The sequence below is a fragment of the Artemia sp. Qi Xiang Cuo genome, chromosome 12 (assembly GCF_049724085.1).
Source record: "Artemia sp. Qi Xiang Cuo chromosome 12, ASM4972408v1, whole genome shotgun sequence".
Lineage (NCBI taxonomy): Eukaryota > Metazoa > Arthropoda > Branchiopoda > Anostraca > Artemiidae > Artemia > Artemia sp. Qi Xiang Cuo.
The window spans coordinates 49,755,435-49,774,276 of NC_142805.1; the positions used below are offsets into that span (position 1 = coordinate 49,755,435).

At 34.1% G+C, this 18,842-nt stretch overlaps 1 protein-coding gene and 1 non-coding gene across 2 annotated transcripts in view; both read left to right on the top strand.

Annotated features, from left to right (window-relative positions):
- Rrp42 (exosome complex component Rrp42) overlaps window positions 1-17,281 on the top strand; it is a 32,511-nt gene extending 15,230 nt beyond the window's left edge. The window contains exons 3-6 of the mRNA XM_089097878.1: window positions 1,518-1,683; window positions 5,510-5,704; window positions 12,258-12,413; window positions 17,158-17,281. Coding sequence (XP_088954004.1) covers window positions 1,518-1,683; window positions 5,510-5,704; window positions 12,258-12,413; window positions 17,158-17,256 — 616 coding nt within the window. The 3' untranslated portion in view covers window positions 17,257-17,281. The remainder of the gene's footprint in view (window positions 1-1,517; window positions 1,684-5,509; window positions 5,705-12,257; window positions 12,414-17,157) is intronic.
- Window positions 12,157-12,228, top strand: TRNAG-UCC (transfer RNA glycine (anticodon UCC)). The gene has a single exon. It is a non-coding gene; the product is annotated as a tRNA-Gly (tRNA).
- Window positions 17,282-18,842: the final 1,561 nt, after the last annotated feature.

Genomic DNA, 18,842 nt, shown 5'->3' on the forward strand with positions numbered 1-18,842 from the left:
ATATATATATATATATATATATATATATATATATATATATATATATATATATATATATATATATATATATATATATATATATATATATATATATATATATATATATATATATATATATATATATATATATAGATATATATATGCAGAGAGAGAGAGAGAGAGAGAGAGATAGAGATAGAGAGAGGGGAAGACGTGCAACCAAACTTATCTTATTATATATGCCGGGCTATAAACCACACAGTGGCAGACTACCCTGGTTTGAAACCTTAGCATTTGTCCCTCAAATACCATCTATCCAAAATTATTACAGATTCTGCTAATATTTAATGTCATAATCTCAGACCTATCAGGTCAAACATTTAATGGTAGCGAACTGTAGGTAAGGAGCGACACAGGCAAATAGTAACTGAAACTCTGAAAAAGGAAGTCTTGACATAAATTAATACATCAAAAGAATTATCGTCTTACACTGATTTAAAATATATACTCTTTCCACATTTGTGCTGCGGGGAGCAATTTCACTTGAGGTGACACATTTCGTTATCTGCCATTTTTATTACATCGACTGTATCGCATCTATATATTCCCAGAAAACCCACGATATTGGTCAACGTATCGATATCACTGAAACTTTTCGATATTAGCTGAATATGGTATCGATACCATCGGGAATATATATTAACGGAATATCGTATCGTTATATGCTCAAGCTCCCCAATGTTAAATTGAGTATCGCAATTTTTGTTGTTGTCGAAAGCATCGTGGCTGGAATGTCATATCAGTACCATCGGAAATATATATTGACAGAATATCGGAATATCGAAATATATTAACGAAATATCGTATCGTTATATCTCCAAGCTCCCCAATACTAGATTGTGCATCGCAATATTTGTTGTATCCGTAAGCATTGTAGGTTAAATTTCGTATCGGTTTTAGTTATTGGATCAAATCAGGTTCTATCGCTGTATCCTAGGAGTCCTTAATATTAGATTATGTGTCGCCATAGTTGTTGTTGTCAAAAATACCATAGATGGAATTTCGTGTCTCGTCAATATTAAGAGATCTTGCGAGTTGAAAGAAATTTGATTGTTACTTTCTCATATCATCTTGCATTGAATTTGATATATTTGGTTATCATTTCAAATCGGCTGATTTTGAGTCAGTTAGTTACTGAGATGATGTCTGTTGAGCATGATAATATCTGATTTACAGATTTACAGATTCCACCTAGATTTAGCAGTGGTAGCTCATGCATATATGTCTATATGCATGAATTTGTGTACAAACATAAATGTTATGACATAATTGGCGGTACCAGGAATACTTAAATTTATGATATAATGCAAATTTTTTTCTGAGTTTGCCTGCCAGGTTTTATGTTATCTGTTAATCTTTCCTTGAAAGTGTTCCTTTCGGAGAGGTGGTTCCAAGTGGATTTGTAACATAGAATAGAATTTCATGACTAATCAGTCCTTCAAATTTCTTACCATTTTTTCCAGAATATTTTTTTCCAGCTCAGCCAATGCCACACCCGCGTTTGAAGGCAGGGGAGGAAATGAGTTTGGCAATCTTATAGCGCAGCATTTATCCCGTGCTTATGGCCACCCTTCCATTTTAGATCTGGAAACTCTTTGCATAGTTCCTGAAAAATATAGCTGGAAAATTTTCGTTGATATACTGGTAAGCTTTGAAGAGTCTTAGCCGATGTCTTGAGTAAGGGCCGAATCCTGAAATTTATCCTGAGGTAAAAAGAGGCTCAATGATTCTTTTCTGGCATTGAATTCTCATTTTAAATTCTCCGGCATTGAATGATCCGAAATTATAAGAATAAATCGGTCAAAATTTTACTTCCAGATAATTTGCATGTAACAACTAAACGCCTTTAACTTAAAATTTTGATTTTTGCATTACATAATAAGTTTCAACGTAAAAGAAAATGCTTGGTTATCAACCCCCTTTTGTCATCAAGCATGGTCAGAATCACAAATAAGTGTTGATATTCAGTATATTCACCTTTTTTAAACTGGGTCGTGTTTTCTTTGTTTGTTATTGTTCTACCCTAAGGGGCAAAGCGGTGTCTTTGTTATTATTAAAACTTATTCTTTTTATCGCATGAAAATATGAATTAAAAGTGTATAACCAAACTGACTGTGCATGACAAATGATATAGTAAGGCAAAAAAAAAGGAAAAAAGAGACTAAATAGTCCCCTAACTATCAGGAAATAAACATTTATATTTAAGATAGATCTCCCTTGACCTATTCTAGGTTTTTTAAATAAAAAGAAACACAATTTTTGGCCAGTTTTAAAATCTTCATTAGAAAAATAATAGTAGAAGGTAAAGACTAAAAGCCTACTGCTTGGTGCAAGCAATGTTTTTGGTAGGTAGAATATAGATGGGCATGTATGTTCTATGTATGGTGTATATCATCATGTCAAAAATCAATGGACTTCTGTGACACGTTTTAAATGCTCTAAATTTATCACAAATGTGGTCTGCAAACATCATTAATAGTGCTTCTAAGTTTTCTTGAATGGGTCTTATCTAATAGTCCAGTCTACTGAGGCGTATGAGATAAGAGACTGACCATAATTGGGAGGAGTAGTTGGGGGCTATCCATAACGGAAAATACTTACATGATGTAATACATAATGCAATGAAATAATTACATAATTAATAATTACAAAATTACATAATCCATAAGTTTATACACTATAAACCAAAGTAGAACTAAATTATTTCCATAACAAAAAATAATTACATGATGTAAGACATAATGCAATGAAATAATTGCATAATAATTACAAATAATTATATAATGCAATGTTACTCTATAGTGTAACTTTCACACTCTTATTTCTTACTCAAATCTTTGAGGAAAGACTGCTTCCCCAAAAATCTTATAAACCTAATTGTTTTGTTTTGTGAATTAGTTTATTTTTTGAAAGTAATATGTTTTTATTTTCCATCTAAAATCGTTTCGCATTCCCTGCAATTAGAATAGTTATAAGCAATTTTGGATTGAAGATGCATAAGGAATTATATCTTATATCCATTTTCGAGTTGCCGAACCTCTTATTAAAAAAAACCGAGTATATTTTTATTTACCAAAAAAGATACATTACTTACGTACATTAATTTTACTGGATCTACTTCATTTAAATTCTGTGGTAGCACAGTCGATTAATGCTCTGCTTGGCAATATTGAGCCTAGGGTTCGATTCCCGCAAGTTGGACGACGGGTCGGCTACGTGTCCCTTTAAAAAGACCCAGCAACTGAACCGTTGATTAGACACTATGCGCCGCTAATGGCTCCGGCGGATCTAAGGATTTATTTTAAGCATAGATGTTTAATCCAATGTTCTACATCAATAGCTCTAAACCACTACTATTTCTAGCAACTCATTGCAGTAGTAAGTCACCTAAGGCCGACAGAGAGGCACTCGTTCCTCCTCCATCCTCTTTATTCAAGGCTTTATAGTGTCTTTATTTGACACTATGCGACGCTAATGGTTCCGGCGGATCTGAGAGATCCCTGAAAGAAAACTTGGTTCCCCTAAATTCTGATGAAATTCATCTTACGTGCTCTTTATTCTTTCGTCATTTATCCTACGGATTCAATAAAGGATAAAACGAAAAAATTTGGCGAAAATGTAGGAAAAACTTTCTTTTTTTCCTGTGAAACTACAAAAACGTTAAGTATGTTTTTTTATTTTTGGGTGCAACGATTCTTTGAGGTATTGCTACTTTAAAATTGACAAAATCTGAACTTGGTCCTTGCTAGCAATCAAAGTTCTGTGTAATAACAATAACAATAGAATGGAAATACAATAATCAAGGTTCTCTACAACAAACAGTTGTAGATGTTCGACACTATGCGCCGCTAATGGCTCCGGCGGATATAAGGATTCATTTTAAGCATAGATGTTTAACCAATGTTCTACATCAATAGCTCTAAACCACTACTATTTCTAGCAACTCATTGCAGTAGTAAGTCACCAAGGCGGAATATCAACACAGTGACCGTGATTCACCCATTTGATAAGGCCAACGCCCTTATATAAAAATTTAGGTAGTGATGCGGGCCCAACCGTGGGCAAGCTCCAGAGTTAAGCTCTTGTTGGTGATGGTGCAAAACACATATAATGTCCCAGCAAACCGGGTGGTTATTTGTATATATTGATAAGAGCGTGGCAAATGTATAAGAATCTTGCAGTAGTGTATATAGCAAATAAGTAATTAAATTCAAATAAGTTTCTTGAGCCGAATATGAAATTCTCCAGACATATAAATATAGTATGATCATAAATGGTTAAATAAAGTTTTGCAGTTGGCAACAATCTTAGCATATGGCTTTTTGGCTTATGATTAGACATAGTTTCGCGCACCAATTTGAAGCTGCCTCACACAGTGAGCATAGTAACAAAGCATCTAAGCTAAAAAATAAAGAATCCAAGTTAGTCAAATGAAAAAGAAGTGTGAAAGGATTGCAACAATTCAATTTCCATTGCATAGAATTTGTATATTTTAGACAACTGAAATGATTATGTTTCTTGGACTTGAATCTAATATTCTAAATGTTTACTGAAATGTGCAAAGTCATAAAAGTATGAGCTTGAAATTAATAAAAGCTAATCAAATGCTTTTTACTTTTATCTGATTAAGAATCCTTTAAGCTTAACTAAGCGTGACCTTGAGTTTATCAGTAATTGAAGATTTTTATGAAAAACCAACAGAAACCATTAACTGAAAACTTGGGTTTAGGAATTTTGACACCAAAAAATAGAAAATCCAAATCTAACAATCAAATTGTTATGCAGTTTTCGCATGCAATTGTCAATTATATTTTGTTGCAGAACGGAGAAGTTTTGATGAATTAAAGCAGCCAGGTGATATGACCTCTCTTCAGAAACATTAAGACACACCGATTCGTGTTTTAGAATATATTTTTGGGTGATTGGTTTAATTAATAAATTAAATATAGATAAAGTATTTCTGTTTAGTCAAAAATTGTCCTGCAGAAAATTATTAAGCTTATAACTTTTTTGGGATGGTCAAGGGGGTGGGTATCCTATCTATACTCAATAAGACGTGAAACCTAATGACTTTTTTTGTCATTTTAATTTCTTCTGTCTTAGGAAATATCTTTGGCTTTATATTTTGTTTCAATTGTTGAATTTTTGCACATTTCCATTTGGTACATCTGACATCCTTGTTCCGTGGATCTGAGTTTCTGCACATTTCTGAATTTCTGTGTATGTTTCTCTTACTTTTTTATTTATCATGTTGTGGTTGGGAATATCTAACCGCAAAAGTTTTGTTCTAATACACCTTATGAGTCTAAATGTTTCCTTAGAGCGAACTACTGATTCTTGAAATAAGATGAAACTTCTAACTGGAAGGAACGTGGGGGGGGGGTCTAGCTGCCTTATGCAGAATCGCTTTCAATGAGGCCTGCTCTCTGATATCTTATTTTTCTTGTTAACTTCGATATTGTTATTCCAGATTCTCCAGTGTGGAGGGAATCTCTTTGATGCCGTGTCTCTTGCTGTAAAAGGAGCCTTGTTTAATACTGAAATACCCCAGATTACTGTTATATCGATAGATGGCGGTGAACCAGAGCTTGAAGTTTCAGATGACCCTAAAAATGTTTGGAGACTTCCATCAGAACTATTTCCTTGCCTTGTAACGCTGTGCATGGTAAAATGTTCTATCTTTCAGACATTCATTTAAATATGGTACAATGCCGTGTGCCAGGCTTCTTTTTTTATCATTATGTTTTAGTAAATTTTGTGTTTAATACTGCTAATTCTGCTAAATTACTTATTCTAAAAACTTGTCTTTTTCTGCGTTGATTTTTAACTATTTTTCATGAGTATTTTACAATCATGTAAGGGTTAGCCGTCAGTGAATTTCAAGCTTATTGTATCGTCTAAGAAGAAAACTATCTTTCGGTGCTCTCAGCTCTTTATTCTTCACTATCAAATTTTGCTACTCTTTTGTCTATTATGTGTCTTTTTATCACTACTTTTTACCACTTTATGACAATCGGACACGATTTGTGGATGAAGGATGACAGATTTCCAATGATTGTTCCTTTCGGCCAACTGTCTAGGGATAAAAGGGGAAGCAGGTCGTCCTCAGTCGAGGTAGGAGGATATCGGAAGGAAAGATTAATGGGAAATGGTAACTTCATGGGAGGGTGTAAAGAGGGAGGTATAGAATAGACTGGGATGGAGGAGGAGCGCGCGGCGCTGGGCTGGCCTCAGGTGGCTTGGTCCTGTGGTGAGTTGTTAGTAGTAGTAGTAATAGTATAGTAATAATAAACTCATTGACATGAGTATCTTGCCCCTTCGATGCAATTTACAGCTGTGGGCTCGTCACAAAGTCACTCGTTTTAGAGGAAACAAAAACCTCGAATGACCCGGTTTGCTTTTAAAGCTTGTAACAAGTGTTCCTTCAATAACTTCTTTTTGTAATTGATTTCATCAATGAATCTCTATGTGTGAAACTCTGTCACTTCGTTCTATTCAATGGCTGCCAACTCTGTACTTTATATGCATGCTGATAAAGTTGATGAAGCAGTAGACATTTCAAAACAAAAGAAGACATTAACATTGTCTGTTCTTTTCAGATTTCTGAATGTTTTTAAATCATAAGCGTGATTCTTTCTGAAATTTAAAGAAGGAAGTGATAGTCTATACTAGTGCTCCCCGACCCATTTTGGGCCATGTTCCGCCTAGGCATTTCTAAAATCCCAATGCCTTCCTCGTGATATTGGAATTTTGTTATTCAAAATTTTACATGGATTCACCTGAAGGAAGTAAGAAAGTAAGTATAACGGCACTAGACGCTCAAGGTCCAAACTGGCGGTGCTGATCTCCGTTTCGTGGCCCTTCAGTCAGGAAGTGCAATGGTGGGGGGGGGGCAAACCATCCTGTTCTCTCGCACATCCTTCCTGATTACCTTTCCCATATTTCTCCAGGCACCCATTTAGAGCTGAATCGAGTGTGGCTGAGCTTACAGAATCACGCCACTGACCCCCGTCCCAAACCAGATAACCGGGCACACTCGGAATCGAGCCTGTGCCCCTTGGACAAATGATTCCCAACCCAGCACGCCAACCACTTAGCCAGGACGGCCAACACTTCGAGGAAGCTTAAAAGGCCATTAACTTTGCATCTTTTTTTGGCTCGTCTTCTAGGCATATTTTATACAAATAAAAATATTGTCTGAATGCAATACATTTTGTACAATATAGGACTTCATTGCAATACTGTCAGCTATCCTTTTTGCTCTTTAAATGCATATGAATTTGATGTTATTCACAAGAAAAATATTTTATTTAAAATTAAGGCTCAAAAGTATAGTCAGCCAAAGGGTACGCGTCCTGCCCAAGATCCACCAAAATATAGATCCACCAATCCACCAAAATATTTTCTCTTTTGAACCGGCCAAGATCAGAGCGTTCTGAAGTATTGAATAATTGTTTTCCTTTTATTAATGTACCAAAGTTAAAAAATGAGCTTGGAGGGAAAAATTGCGATTTTTCATATAGTAATGATATGGATGCGAATGATAAATTTATACTTTGGCATTCGATGATTAAGGATACAGTAGTTGCTTGTAGTCAAGTTAGGAAGAAACATAAGTATTTTGATTCGCCGAAGAAGACTTGGGTTATGAAGAGTATTCTAGTTTCTCTAGGTAGGCGATAGCAATTGTATAAAAATTCCGCATTAAGTAATAGCATTAGCGATGTAAATATTTATAAAGCGTATAGTAATAAGTTGTATAGTATACTTCGTAAAGCTAAGTTAGATTACCTGAGTGATTGATTTAAAAATGCAGAGGGTAACCCAAGAAAGACTTGGAATGTTATAATTTCTGTTATTAAACCAAATAAGCCTGAAATTGTTAGTAGCCTTGTTGATGGTGAAAATATTCGCCAAACTACTTAACGTATGTGTGAGCACTTTTCTAATGTAGGGGGCCGGTTAGCGTCGTCTGTTCAGCAGCGTGCAAGTGATGGTGATTTTACTCAGTTTTTGCCTGAAAGTAGTGACGTTTCTAAATACTTGCGACCGGTTACTGAAAAAGAATTGTGTGATGTGGTAAAAGGTATGCGAAACAGTGCATCCGGGTCAGACTTTATTGCAACAAAGGTTTTTAAGTCAATTTTTCCTATGATATCGCAACAAATTTTGTACCTGGTTAATGCTAGTTTTAAATGTGGTATATATCCGGAGTGTCTTAAAAGTGCCAGAGTAATACCTTTATTTAAAGGGGGTGATAGGAAAAATGTGAATCATTATCGAACGATATCCCTCCTTTCTGTTATTTCTAGGCGAGTAGAAAAACTTATTAATTCTAGAGTATCTGAGTTTTTGGAAAATATTTCCTTTTTCCATTCTAATCAGTTCGGTTTTCGTAAGGGGATGTCTACCGAACAGGCAATTTTATTTTTGACGACGTTTGTGCATGATGCTTTGGACCAAGGGTTTAAGGTGGCGTCTATTTTTTTAGATATTGTTAAATTGTTCGATTCAGTTGACATGAAATTTTAATTATGAAGTTAGAAAATTGTGGAATTAGAGGAAATGCGTTGAAGTTATTTGAAACTTTTTTGAAAGGTAGGACCCAGTGCGTTGAAATTTCTAATGTGAAGTTTGGTGAAAGAATGGTTGATTATGGTGTTGCACAGGGTTCTGTTTTAGGTCTGCTTTTATTCTTGGTTTATATCAATGACTTACGATTTTCGGTTTTGGATTTGTTAGATAGTGCACATTCTAATTGTAGGGTGATTATTCCTAGTTTTGCAGATGATACCCATTTTACTGCCGCAGCAAAGACTGAATCTGATTTAATAGAGATAATGAGAAGAGGTATGTTAGGTATAGATATGTGGATGAGAGTGAATAAGCTTTTGTTAAAACATAGTAAATCAGGTTTTATTATATATGGTAGATCATCAAATTTTTACCCTTGGGTTCTGGATTTGCAAATGGAGAATTATGTAATTAAGCGTACAAATACTATACGATACCTTGGTGTTATTGTGAATGAATGCCTTAGTTTTAAAAATAACGTTTCTTTTATTAGTAGTAAGATTGCAAGAAATGTTGGAATGATGAGAAAGTTAAAAAATATTTTCCAGGATTCTGTTTTGAGATTGATTTATTTTTCGTTAGTTCACCCGTATTTAGTATATTGCGTGAGTATATGGTCTAGCACATTTTCAGTGCATTTGCAGCAGTTACGTGTGATACAAAATATGGCACTGCAAGTGTTGTCCGGAGATAATCGGAGTACCTCGGTGAGATCCCAATATGTACAGTTAAATATTATCCCTGTGTCAGGTCTTGGGAAATTTTACCATGGGTTATTTATGTTTAAGTATTTTTCTAATTTGGTTCCCAAGTGTTTTTTAAATTTATTTATTTCTGGTGATGATGTACACAATTATCCTACTCTTCATGCTAGAGATATACGGACACCTCAAGTTACTAGTACTAGATCGCTATTTTCAATACGTCATGCGGGGCCAGTTGTCTGGAATACTTTGCCTGTTTCTTTAAAAAGGTCAGCGAATCTATGTGAATTCCATTGGGACCTTAAAACCCTTTGTCTCCATAGGTATGAATTTGTTTAAAGGGTGGTATAGTTGAGTCACTCTCAGGTTTGCCCAGAACCCGTTTTTCCTATATATTTTTATTTTTATTTTTTTTGTTTCGTTTATTCATTATTTATGGAATGGCGGCAGGAAGTTTTGGAGTATGTGAAGAACTGATTTATTGTTGTTGCAACCAGGAACCGAGTGAGTGAGTGTAGTATTTTAATTTTTTCTTCTTTTTTTCTTTCTTTCTTCTTTTTCTCTTTTTTTCTCTTCTTTCTCTTTATTATGTTATTACAAGTGTTAATTTTAAGAGGGTAATTACTTCAGAACAAGCGTTAGCTTATGGAAGGTCATTTGTTTTTTTTGCGTTGTGTTGTTTTTGGAATAAAACCTTATCTTATCTTATGTCCAAGTCCCACGGGTGAGACCTGTGCCCCACATTGGGAATCACGGGTCTAGACGGATGTTCACTTTAAGGCATATTTGTTGCTTTCCTTTGAACAAATTATATCTTAAAACGATGTATATGTTTCAATGAGACGAACTAATGATTTATGTTGCTTTACAAAATCCTAAAGATGAACTTCAAAAAATGTCTTTTAATAACAAAGGAGTTTGAAATTGTTTGGATGAGTATCTGTGGAAATGTCGTGACTAAATTTTGCATTCTCGTCTAAATGGATATCAAGGTCTTTAACCGTATATATATATATATATATATATATATATATATATATATATATATATATATATATATATATATATATATATATATATATATATATATATATATATATATATATATATATAATACTTGAATTGAAGTTATCAATTATTTTGCAGTAGGTTGCATCAAGACATGGCTAATTGTAGACAGAGAAAAGCCAAGACAGATAGTCCAAGTAATTGAGAGGCAAATATTTAAATGGCGGGAGTATGCATGACTCTCTTATTGGACACATACTTGTTTGTTAGTTTTTGGAAAGGGATGCCTGCCTAGAGTCTCAGGCATGTACCGCTCCGAAATGTACACCACGTAGCAGAAAGTGGGTGAACCTCGGGCACATGCATTCTATCTTTGAGTGGAGACAACACCAATACAAGAAAATAACTCGTGGTATTCAAATTAGCAAATCATCTCCTTCAAATTCCTTGGGGGCTGTTCCACAAGGAAGTTGTTCGCCCTCTACTTCTTCAATTCCATCAAAATTTGAAACTTTCACAGACGGTATATAATACCGCACAATGGTATATAATATTGTACGGTATATAATACCTTACGAATATGTACAAAACTAAAAGAAAATACTAAAACAGTGAAGTTTTAACTTTATAATATGCAACACGTTTCTATTAATTGGATTATCATATTTCCTTCCATTGTTATCCACATCTGAAATAATTTCAATAATATTTTTATCCATTATCGGGATCAATCCCTCAGGTGAAACTGGATTTCATCGAGTCAAGATTGCAATAAACCCGTTTTAACAAAGAAGATGGAGATGACCTATTGTGGGATTCAAAATAACGGAAAAAATATTATCAGGGCTATATATGGGATAATCAAGGAGGGGCGCAAGGGGCTTCCATGGTCAAGGTAGTGACTATTATATTGAAAAAAAAAACATAAAATAAGTAATCTAATGGTGCTACTCTTTTTGTTTTAATAACGGTTCCTTACGAAGATCCGTCCAGCTGGGCATTTCCTAAAAATTAAAATCCTTCACACTTAAGTTCTGTCGAGAAGTGAATTTTGGTTAATGCTAATGAAATAAAACAAAATATGATGAAAATATAATAGTTTAGAAACAAATTTTGGCTATATATTTGTACATTAAGGGGGTGGGGGCAAAACATAGCATATATTAAATACGCAACCTAATCTAACCTAGGTACCTTCCCCCCCCCCTTAAACCCCTAAAAAATAAAGTTTAAATACTGTAAACGCAGTGAGAAACCACTGTTTGCAATCGTCGGCATAGCAATTCTCCATTGGAAGAACGTGTTTGACTAGTTTATTTTATCGCGTGTCTTAAAGATAATAGAACAGTGCCTAAAACAAAATATGATGAAAATATAATACTTTATCAATAAAATTATGCAAACTACAACAAAGAATTATGGGAAGTTGGCCGCCCAGACTGCATTATATAACTTAACCTAACCAAAATACCAACTAAATATTTAATTAAAATGTAGCTACGATCTACAAAGTAGTTTCCCACCGAGCCTTGTAGTTGCATTACATTTTTGTAAAATTGTACTTTTAGCCAATAATCTGTCATAATATGTTATGTTGCGAAGCAGAACCATTACATCTGATTTGCTCTTTTACTTTTAAAACATCTATATATCTATATATATCTTATATATATATCATCTATATGAATAATATAGATATAAACATCTATATAAACATATATAAACATCTATATATCATCTATATATATCTTTTTTTTTTTTTTTTTTTTTTTTTTTTTTGCCAAGTAATTACCTCTTAAACATAATATTAATATTGCGTGAATTAATATAAGCGATGGTGGTATAGCGGTTAGCATAGCTGCCTTCCAAGCAGTTGACCCGGGTTCGACTCCCGGCCATCGCATTTTTTTTTAAGAAACAATTAATTTTTAGATTGGTGATAACTGTATTGTTGATCCTACTGCAGAGGAAGAAGCATGTTCTAAAGCAGCATTTGTGTTTGGAGTGACTGAAAACAAGAGAATTGTAGCAACTAGAAAGATGAAAGGTGGCTCCATTGCACCTGAGAGTTTAGCCAAGGCTCTGGAGGTAATTATTTTAACGTCAAGATTCAAATAATAAAATTTTTCCTTTTGCCCAGTTTAGAGTCTAGATTCGTCTAGAGGTAAGGTATCTGAAATTAAATTTGGCGTTCTATCCTCTAAAATGATGTTTCCATTTCTATTTCTAGTCTAAACTCCTATGTTTCTAATCTAAATTCCGATACATTAACAAAAACTAAATTGGTTTGAGGTGTGTCTTATTGCTTTGGCTAGCTATTTATAAACATTGAAAATATTTTTGACATTCTAGAAAACCATATAGAAACTCCATTGTGTATTATTTCTGCCATTTTTATAACATAAGGAAAGTGAGTATTTTGGAACTTTTCTGTATAAAATTCTGTACATCTTATACTTGACATTCAAGTAAAAAATGGAAGTATGGTTCAAACGGTAAAACACATGGTTGGAACAATAGGTTGTCTAGAAAACTATTTTGAGTAATTGTTCTGTCAATGTGCTTTCTTAACAAAATGAAAAATGTGAAGTTTGAACGCCTTATGTTTAGGGGAGGGTTTGTTTATAGGGGTTTTAAGGTGGTATTTAATATTTAAAAACATTTTTTTCCGGGTTGAACTAATTTTGTGTTTTAATAGTTGAAAAGATTGGATTTTAAATTTCAAAGATTGGACATGGATTTTAAAATATACAAATTTGTTTTCTTAAAAAAAAATTTAATAACAAAAATTAAATAAAGTACTAGACTCGAGTTTGGATGTCTCAGTAGATTCTTTAAATTTATTAACGCACTTACCTCCCCCCTGATAAATTATCGTTGAAAATGGAGACTCCCCGAAAAAATGTGTAATGTCTGTTTTAGAAGTGTAAGCTGAAACTTAGTAAAGAGTATATTTTTCATATCAGAGTCGGACAAGGAATCTTGACCACCATTTGAAGAAAGAGAAAAAAGTTTAAATATTTATTTTTTAGTGAAATTTTTGCACTTCAAGCACTAATTGGTAAATTCTCACCTAAACCATTGTATCCATTTTGCTGCCTTATATTTTCCTAGTAATTTGTTTTTAACGATTTGAAGTAAATTGAATAGTTTGAAATACCTGATAAGGTGCAGCTCAGTGCCATAACTGTGTCAAAATCATGTGGGGGGGGGGGCAAATTTGGAGCCAATTTTCCCAAATCAAGTGAAAAGGACAGTGAAAGCTGAAAAATTAGCCATATGATACTATAAAGGTAAATAAGGTAAATATATTTTATTTTGCAGAAACTAAATTTTAGCTGGGTGGGGGCAAACTGGGGTCTGGGAGGGGCAGTTGCACAAAATTAACAAAAAACAATAAATTGTTCACAGATAATTATGTTAATCAACTAAAGAGAATAGTAAAATTTGATAAGTATCTTTTGGATTTAATTACTGGACAAGGGAAATTGGTGTTTTTAGAAAGGTGTCTTTTCATTTCCTGTCTTTAACAGGAAAGACAGAAAACATTTTAACATTTTCCTGTCTTTAATAGCCGTCAATCCAACTCGGAAAATCAAGGAAGTGGCAGCAAAAATATTATTAAGATCATTCTAAAATGTAGAATTCAGTTAGATACTTTCTCCGAGCTACAGAAATTAAATTACGTAAATTTTTAATTTAAAAACTTCAGGGTTTACAAGTACGACATGGCTAACAGGCGTAAAAAGTACGACATGACATTTAAATATGATATTTACTGACAGTACAGTCGGTTCTTCAGTACTGACATCTGACTATGACATAGAAAAATGGAACATGCGATAAAACAGATGGTTCTCCGTATGATGTAAAATCATAAGATTTATGCCCGTGCCAAATTATAGTTACGCTTGTCGATAAAATCAAAATTACGCACGACTACAGCGCCAATTACGTTCGTCGTTCCTAATTTCTCGAGTTGAACGTTGTTCAACTTTCAAACATAAATTTCTTGACTGACCAATCAGAGTCAAGGTCTTTAGCACAATTTTTAAAACTAGAAAAGATGGAAACTTAGAATAGCGGTTTTTTTTTCTCTGGGAGAGGAATCAGACAAAAGTTAAGAAAATTTAGTATTAGTAGAGAACAGTTGAACACAAATTACTGTTGGAGCAAACTCTTTAAACTAATTTCTTGCAATTTTGATTTTTTTGCATTTTAAATACAATCGTGACGCTAAAATCAAGAAAATTGCCTTGTCATTCATGATATTTGGTTTTCTTTATCGATAGATGTGACTATGATGTGGCACGGGCATTATAATTTTAAATAGATACCAAATCTCGTGTGAAACAGTTTATTAAATCTGAACGCGTCGGAAACAATCTTTGGTGGCAAAAACAACCGGGTACGTAGACATGGCAGGGGCTGTGGTGATATTCTTCTTTGAAAAACGCATTGGCGACAGCAGTAATTTTTACAGACAATTGGAAATACACGAAATACACAGGCTTTAAAAAAATATTTTACTAGAATGGTAAACCTTCATTTTCAGAAGGGGGGAGGGAGTAGTGTGCATATTTTTGTTCTGATAAATCACTGTTATACTGCCAAACAGTGACCTTATTACTATGTATCTTTGGTTTATAATTAAATTTTAATAAAGCAAGTTTTTTTTCAACTGAAAGTAAGAAGCAACGTCAAAACTTAAAACGAACAGAAATCATTACTTACATGAGGAGGATTGCTCTTGCCTCAATACCTCTTTCTTTGCACTAAATTTTGACTTTTTTAGAACTTTTTAAAAGGATTATTATTCTAATTAAACGGCCCTTGTGTTTTAAGAGTAGTTTTTAAAGAATTGGGACAAAAAGGCTAACTTTAACGTAAATAGCGAGGTATTGACGAGGGGATACCCCCCTCATATACGTAAAAAATTCTTTTTCGTTTTAAGTTTTGATGTTCCTCCTTACTTTCAGTTGAAAACCTGTTTATTTTCTAAATTTAATTTCTGATTGTTATGAAATAATGGCGGGAAATTCCGCTGCCCCTCCATGGAAAGTTATTTCTACGTAAAATAACACCCCCCCCCCCAGGGAAACTTCTTGCGGACAATTCGGGATGAAAATTTTTTCGTAGCGCACTTTGACTTGAAAGAACTTATGTTTGTCTTTAATATCATGCAGGCAATCCCCTCCTCTCTGGAAAGTTTTTTTTTTGCAAATACCCCAACCCCTAGTGTAAAGTTGATCCCGTGGAAAAGTCCCACTGGAGAATGTCTCCCGTGGAAGTCCTCTAAGTAAAGATACTCTAGACAATTCCAACCCGGTAAAAATCCCCCCCCCCCCAGTCAGTTTTGCTTAACATCTCCACATCTAAAATAATATCAGAAAGAAGCTTCTTATAAAAAATAACCTACCTGTGGGAGCGCAAATTAGACTTGTCACCAAGTCTTTTCTTGCAACCAGTATTGCAACATGAAATAACCATTCTCAATGAAATCCAACTTCAAAATTAACACGTGTACTGGAGGCAAAAAAGGAAAAGCGCAATGAACTCATAAAATCCCATCGGTCTGGTGTGTATTTAATAATACGTCCATGTGTAAAATTATACTGCCCATGTGCTTTTCTTTAAACAAAAATACAAAAAAGCGCACAGTTTGAGCGCTTTATGTTTGAAAAGCGTTTGTTTATAGGGGATTTAAGGTTGAGATTTTATTAAAATGTATTTTTCTGGGCTGAACTAATTTCTTTTTTTGTAATGGAAAAATTCCACTTTTGACACTGATTTAAAATATGCAAGTTGTTTTCTTTTCAAAAAAAAAATTAAAAGACTTAAGAACAAAAACAAATAAGATACTGGGCAGATTTTGGATGTCTCAATAGATGTAGGCATATTTTTAATGCTAGAGTAGGAAATGCTAGATAACGTTGAGCAATATCTTTTCTTTTTCCTTATGACTAAATTTGTTTAATAGTTTCCTATATTCTTTGCTTATCCCGTTAATACCATACCCTTGGGTAAGGTAATTTTACCTTGCCATAATACCTTACCAGTACCATAATGCTGTCCTTAAGGACGAAACGTCCACAGTCACCTATATGGGTTTTACAGTAGAGAGAAAATAAAAATTTTAAAATACCTGCAAATCGAAATTTGTTTAAGACGTGCAATTATAATTTTTTGGGGGGAGGGGGGAGGGAGAAGTTTTGATTGCAAGATTGCCGAATTCGGGTCACACAGTTCTACAAAAATGTTTAAGTCAGATTGTTATAAGCCTTAGGTTGAAATCGTAAAAAAGCTTTAGAGATCTGTGGAGTCTGTCACAAAGCTCTCCATGTACTCTACTCATTTGTACGTGCCTGTTGCCATATATACGGGTACGGGAGTGGCTCACTGTTGGACAAAATAGTATACAAGGCTGGTGTAGGAATAAAAAAATGAAACTAGAATAAATACGATATAACCCAGATAAGGAGCGTTAAATAAAAGAACGATAAAGGAATACTAAGAAAAGTAAACTAGGAAAATGGAAAGTAAAATTTGAAAGTTTAGAATACTGTTCAAATACATATATTAATAAACGCAAGCAAACATGATTTCTAAACATGTAAAATTGAATGTCAGCAGACGGACTGTAAAATGTAGTCTCAATTCACGTTTTTTTTTCAGTATTATTATTGAAAGTAATATCAAACATCAAACAAATATTTGCCATAAAAACAAAAACTATTCACCTTTTCTTGGATACTTTGATTTTTTTTTTTTTTTTGCACCATTTTGTTTCCTTTGATGAGTCACTTTATATTGCTCCATTTTTCTGTTTTAGATAGCTGGAAACCTGGGCGAAGTATTGAACACAGCTCTTATGGATAAGCTCCATTTGGAAGAGCGAAAGGGAGGAAAGAAACTTGGCTTTTTGTCATAAAAATCAATAAACTTTTCCTACTTCATTTAACTTTGTATCCTTGCCAAATTGATTGTAGAGAAGAATACTGCGATGTTTACTCCTGGGATGACCTTGTTACATATCAGTGTCACAATGCGATTTAACTCACCGGCTAAGGCTCCCTCAAATTGAGATTTTGCTTATACCGAAATTTAGCTAGCGGTAATTTGAGCCAATCCGAATGTTTCAGACAATCATAAAATTCTGATTGGTTTGAAATAGCGCTATCTAAATCTCGGTGTCCATAAAATCTAATTGTGAATGGATCTTATTCTCTAGATCGGAGACGACCTGAATTTTAGTTTCTTCAAAAATCTTGCCAAAACTAAGATAAGCCTGCATAATTATATTTTGCATAATTAGATTGACCCGTTTCCAAGGAAACGGGTCAGTTTTCTTTAGTATATTTGGTGCTATAGTATATTTTGCCTTTATGGTACTATATGGCTCAATTTTCATTTTTTCACTGTCATTTCCACTTGATTTGGGAAAATTGGCTCCAAATTTGCCCCTCCCCAGGATTTTCATGAAATCACCCCACTGTTCAAATAGCGATTCTTCCTCCCTTGACAGATTTTTTTCAAAACACGTTCTTAAATTTTCGGAACTATAGGCTAGAGTTCGTTCTTTACTAGCCATGTTTTTGGGAAGGGAAGGGGACGGGATGCTGAAGAACTTATTATTTTTGACAAAACCTAAAATACATTTTTTTTTTCTTGTCTTATTATATGAACTTTTTTGTATGTCAACTTGCTAGAATTTTTTTTTAGATTCAATCGGGTTCACTTCTCTATGCAAAAATACACTTTGAGTCCCTTAAACTTAACAATTCCTCTTAATCATGGGTTAAGGCCCTCACTTCACTCTTCAACACAGCCACGTCCCTCATCAAACCAATTCAACAATTAATAAATTCTCCCCTTCTTCGCCGAAATCACAGCCACCTTAACCATAGAAAAAAATAATAATAGCGGTTAAATAAATATTTCAAGAACCTGTTGATTATTAATTAACTCTATCTATTGAAAGTCAATCAGATAGTTTTAAAAATTATTTTTACAAGACCCAAGAGAGCTCCCACGTTTCAGCTCTTGTGTAAGCATGTTCCACACTAAGGTGCATGTAACATCCGGGGTAAAATCCGATCATTTTGTCGACCGATCATACTGGTACTGTGATCCAAGGGCGGATCCAGGATTTTTTTTCGGGGGGGGGGACTAATTTTTGACTCAGTTTTCGACTAATTTTACTGATTTTTACCTAGGTTTTACTAGTTTTCGACTTATTTTCGACTCGGTCAAAAATTTAGGGGGGGGGGGGTTCAAACCGGGTAACCTCCCCCCTGGATACGGCCTTGCTGTGATCGACCGTACTGTAGGTGTTCATCTCACTAGAAACGTTTGATCTAGATGTCGTATTCCTAGGATGTTGTTCTGATATCAGTTGGAATAGTTTGTGGAATGCTGATGGAAGTAATCCGGAAAAAAACTCGAAAACAATAACTGAGCACAATAAAGTGCAGATAGAAACCGTCTCTTATTTTCTATGTCTCGTATTAAAGAATA